Source organism: Lutjanus erythropterus, unplaced genomic scaffold, assembly GCF_056507025.1.
Source record: "Lutjanus erythropterus isolate fLutEry1 unplaced genomic scaffold, fLutEry1.hap2 Scaffold_529, whole genome shotgun sequence".
In the NCBI taxonomy this organism is placed as follows: domain Eukaryota; kingdom Metazoa; phylum Chordata; class Actinopteri; order Lutjaniformes; family Lutjanidae; genus Lutjanus; species Lutjanus erythropterus.
The window spans coordinates 1-5,000 of record NW_028146720.1 but is presented as its reverse complement, the minus strand read 5'-3'; the positions used below and the strand labels follow the sequence as shown (position 1 = coordinate 5,000).

The 5,000-nt window shown below is 44.5% G+C and overlaps 1 protein-coding gene across 1 annotated transcript in view; it reads right to left on the bottom strand.

The window, feature by feature from the left end:
* The window catches only part of LOC146303816 (alpha-1B adrenergic receptor-like), an 8,074-nt gene extending 4,392 nt beyond the window's left edge, over positions 1-3,682 (bottom strand). The window contains exons 1-2 of the mRNA XM_084714358.1: positions 3,479-3,682; positions 2,601-2,994 (exon numbers count right to left, since the gene is read on the bottom strand). Of these exons, the coding sequence (XP_084570484.1) occupies positions 2,601-2,994; positions 3,479-3,682 (598 nt within the window). The remainder of the gene's footprint in view (positions 1-2,600; positions 2,995-3,478) is intronic.
* Between the last annotated feature and the right edge of the window lie 1,318 nt (positions 3,683-5,000).

The following is a 5,000-nucleotide window of genomic DNA, read 5'->3' as shown; positions in this document are numbered from 1 at the left end:
CTTGAAGATATTCAGAATTTTGGACATTTTAAAAAGCGACTGATTATCACAACAGTTGCAGATTAAATGAATAATCGATCAGTCGTTGCAGCTCTGATACTTTTTTCACAGTGATTGTGTAAAAGCCAGATTTTAGAAGAACATCTCTCCCAGTGGTTTGACTTTTGAAAACTAGAGCCAATCAAAACGCAGGACTGCAGGCAGCAGAGACAGACCTGCCGGGGGACGTCTCTGATGTTGAGCTGTGATGATGGGAGGCGGAGACAGCTCTGTCTGACCTCCATCTGCAGCACCTTTAATAAATACCAGCACAGACAGGAGTCACTTCAGCACTTTAAAACGTCTCGTGTAAATGTTTTCACTCCTCGTCCTAAACTGTGAGACAGTTTGTCCTGCTTGGACAGACCTCGTCCTCTGGCAGGTCTGATGAACTGGAAGCCGTCAGCAGCTCCATGTTTAGACTCTGTCTGCTTATTAAAGCCACTTCATTCTCTCTCTTATGAAAGCTGCTGCAGCCAGAGGGATTGTGGGTAGCTCTTCATCTGGACGTCAGACACTTTAATCAGTGTTATCATGGTTCCTGTCTGAGGGTAAGAACCCAACACAGACGCAAGAACTGTTCCAGGAACCTTTCATAGGAAGTCAGGACTTAGAGTGGAGTTTAGTTCCTGAGGAAGGATTTCCTTTTTCATTTTCTGATCATCACTGAAAATAATCGTTACAGGACAGACTTGGTCAAAACAGGTGCAAACGTGTGGCGCAAGATTCTAACAGGATTAATTAATTGGTCATTTTCTAAGTTCAAATTCTCTGATTCCAGATTCTTAAATGTGGGACAAAACAAGACATTAGAGGACGTCATCTTGGACTTTGATCAACATTTTATAGACCAAAGAACGGATCGATCAGTGGAGAAAATGACCAACATTTTGGTCAATAAAGAAAATAGTTATAATTTGGAGTCATTTGTGTGACTGTATGATGCATCATATCATTTGTAGAATCTGTCTTGAGATCAGTGACTTTTGTGCTGCAGAGTTTTTAAACTCAAAACCAGCATCTCATGTAGGAACTACTTTCTTTCTAATAGAAAAAAAAGTTTGAATATTTCATCAGCTAAAATGTGCGTCACAGATTGCGTCTGTGTCTTGGTGCCTTTCCCTCTAAATTTTCTTTTGGTGATTCGTCTTTCTGAGTCTCCATCAGCTGTGGACGCCAAATTTAAAAAAAAAAAAAAGTCTTCAGGGAAAAGAGAGAATTTAATAGTTACGCTACAGACGATGTTTTTTCTTTTTTCAGGACTAAATGTCTCTTTTGACCATAAAGGCTGCAGGATAAACTGCACCATGAGGAGAAATATGATATTTTTGATTCTGGGGTGAACTGTCCCTTTAAAGTGAGGAAGGTTCCATCAGATCTGCGTGGAACCATCATGGATGTATTACAGAGAGATGAGAGCCATGAAGAAACAGCTGATCAGTCTCGACTTAAACATCCACAACTTCAGAACTCAATCATATCATCATCATCATCATCATCATCATCATCGTTGTCGTCGTCATCATCGTCATCATCGTCGTCGTCGTCATCATCGTCATCATCGTCATCATCATTGTCATCGTCATCATCATCATCATCATCATCATCATCATTATTATTAATAATATTAGTAGTAGTATTTATCTGTCATGAAAATCATGAACTTCTTTTACTCTGTAACTTTTTTTCAGCTCCTGTCTGAATATTTTGTCTCGTTTGGTTTCTTGAATGGGAGCAGCTGTAACGTAATCAGATGTTTCTGACTGTGATCATTTAAAGCAGCACAGACCTCAGATCAGTGTCTGTGACGCCGTCCTCTCAGTATTTACCAACACAAACAGTTTCCCGTCGGCAGCTCAGGGGTGAGTCGGGAGTTTCCATGTTGTGGGAAACTGATCAGAGAAAATAAAGAAATAACAAGAGTGTTTAACTTCCTGATCTCCTCTCTGTCACTGAGACGCTCATTTCTGGGATTTGGCCTAGAAACTCTGCCAGCTGATTGGTCGGGGATGTAGGACCTGAAGCATCGCTGTTCAGGCCAAATATTTCAAATATGAAGAAGAAAAAAATAACATCAAGAGCTTCTGGAAACTGTTTCTCACCATTAATCACACTATTTATGATTGTTGGACATTAAAGGACATAAAGTTTTACGTCACTGTCGGACAGCCACATCACATGGTGATGCTTTAAAGGGATAGTTCAGGTTTTTTGAAGCATGGTTGTATGTGGTACTAATCCATAGTCGGTGTATTAGTACTGAGCTGAAGGCTCAGTAGTCTGATTACTAAAAAACCTTGAGATTTCGTTTAAATCCGGACGAAATATAAAGCTGTGAATTAAACAACATTAAACAGCCCAGAACAGAGTATTGATGAGCTCCAACATTTGAGGTTTATTATCACACACACACACACACACACACACACACACACACACACACACACACACACAGACACACACACAGCTAAAAGATAAAAAAGATAAAAAAAAAAAACAATCACACAATAATAAATGTTAGTATTGATTAGTATTGACAGGTTGTAGTAGATTGGACTTACCGATGGGCAGAGCCAGGAAGAATGGCAGCCAGCAGAGGATGAACATGCCCACAACCACGCCCAGCGTCTTGGCAGCTTTCTTCTCTCTGGAGAATTTGAGCAGTTTGACAGTGAGCGTGCTGCGTGCGGCCGATGATCCGCCCCCTCCGGCCTTGGAGGCGGGGCATATGTCCTGGATCTGCTGGTTCCTGCAGTGGATCCTCAGCGTGAGCTCGTTGGAGTCCTCCTGACGCTCCTTCATCACACCGGCCTCCAGGTTTTTGGTGGTGCGTTTGGCCACGATGTAGACGCGGCAGTACATGGCGAGGATGACGGCCAGCGGGATGTAGAAGGAGCCGAGTGACGAGAAGAGGGCGTAGAACGGTTCCTCTGTGATGAGACAGACGGTGTCATCCTGTGGGACGGAGAGACTGATGGTTTAGTTTCATTCCAGAACATAAAGAAGCCAAAGAGTTGAGGAGCTTCTGCCACATGTTAAAAACTGAAAGCTGGGTTGAGATTTAACCTTCACACAAGCAGGTCCATTTAGTTTTTCTGGAGTGTTCAGCTCTTTGACTGGAGCTGCCCCCCCGATAGTGGATCATTTTAGTCATCAGTCCAAGACACTTCAGTCCACTGAGAGTTTTCCAGTCGAGAATGTTTTTCCCTTGTCAGCCAGTGTGCATCACAGTTACAGGATAAAACAGAAACACACAGGGAGAATATTTACATGCTTCATTCAAACTTTACAGAAACTAAATAAAACTCAACAAAAACATCTTGGTTCGTCTTTCCACTGTCCAACAATCAGCAGCTCTCGTTTGGTCCAAATAAATCCTTAATTCACAAAGTAAAGGAGTGCAGAGCGAGCGGCGCGGAGCGAGCGGCGCGGAGCGTGCGGCGCGGAGCGAGCGGCGCGGAGCGTGCGGCGCGGAGCGTGCGGCGCGGAGCGAGCGGCGCGGAGCGTGCGGCGCGGAGCGAGCGGCGCGGAGCGAGCGGCGCGGAGCGTGCGGCGCGGAGCGAGCAGCGCAGAGCGTGCAGCGCGGAGCGAGCAGCGCAGAGCGAGCAGCGCAGGTGATGCTGGACAGCTGGAGACGCTCCATGGTGTGCTGAGTTTATTACTGAACTACAGGAGGACGCACACTTTGAATTTCTCTGACTGAGAGAAAATCTGAAGTTTTCATCACAGATGATGAAGAAAGACGTTAAAATATGAGTCTAACTGGTAAAACACACTGATGGAGGCTCATGTAAGAATTCAGTGTGGCGCAGTGGGCTGTAAAAAGAATGAATCGTCGTATTGTATGACCTTCCTTACCAACTTTCTTTTTGTTATACTTCACTCATACAGAAAATACAGTGCTTACATAAATGATAAAGTATGACCAACACAGGTGATGCTGATCATAGTTTTTATGTCCATACATTACAGTTACAGTTACAGTTACATTACAGTTACAGTTGAATTTAGCAGACACTTTTATCCAAAGGGACGTACGTCAGAGCGTATTACATATCCAAATCCATGTCAGTCAAATTCACACACAAGCTCTGCATGATGTCACGCGATGCACACGGCGACACAGATGTTCTGGTGGCTGGTCACAGAAGACGAAGACGTCGTCAGTGACAGACTCCAAGGACAGGATAAAGAGAAGAGAGACAGTCTACAAAGAGACGGAGCAGCTGAGCAGCCGGCGGCGTCTCATCTCTTCAGGCTAATGTTATCCAGCAGCAGACTGACCTCCTGTTCTGGATGAAGAATAAACAACCTGTGTTGATGCGTCTCCTCAGACATTTTCTCATCCAGACTCCTTTAACTTCTCTTTCTGTTTTTCTCACTGCAAAGTTTTACTACAGCAAACTGTAGTACTGCGTCAGTTTGCTTACATCTGCTTCCTCATGAGATCACGTGACATAGCACCCCGTCTGATCTCACGAGATCATGCTCCCTCCAGTACGTGATCTTTAAGTATGAATATAAATGTAGTTTAAAACTGAAGTTCAGGAACTGGACCACACCAGCCTCAGCTGGACACAATCACCTGCTTCAATCCAAACACCTGCATCCTGCTCATCAGACACCAGCATCGTCTCCGTTCAGCACATCCCACCCTCTCCTGTCCGTCTCAGTCGACCCTGTTTTCTGTCTCAGCAGGTAACACACGGTTCACCAACTGGGACGGTGCTCCTCTAACCAGTTGGTCACAAGTTGTACCGTATGTGTCCCAGGATCCCTCTACACGGAGCTGACTCGTCCTCCCAAAGCCTCTCATCCAAGAGGCTTCTTCAGTTCTCAGAACTGATGAGAGGGGAAACGTCTTCAAGAACCAAAGCGTGTCCAGTTACCTGCGATAATCCTGAATGAATCCCATCACCTGGATGACTGAGAATCTTCACAAATGTGTTTAAAATTAAATA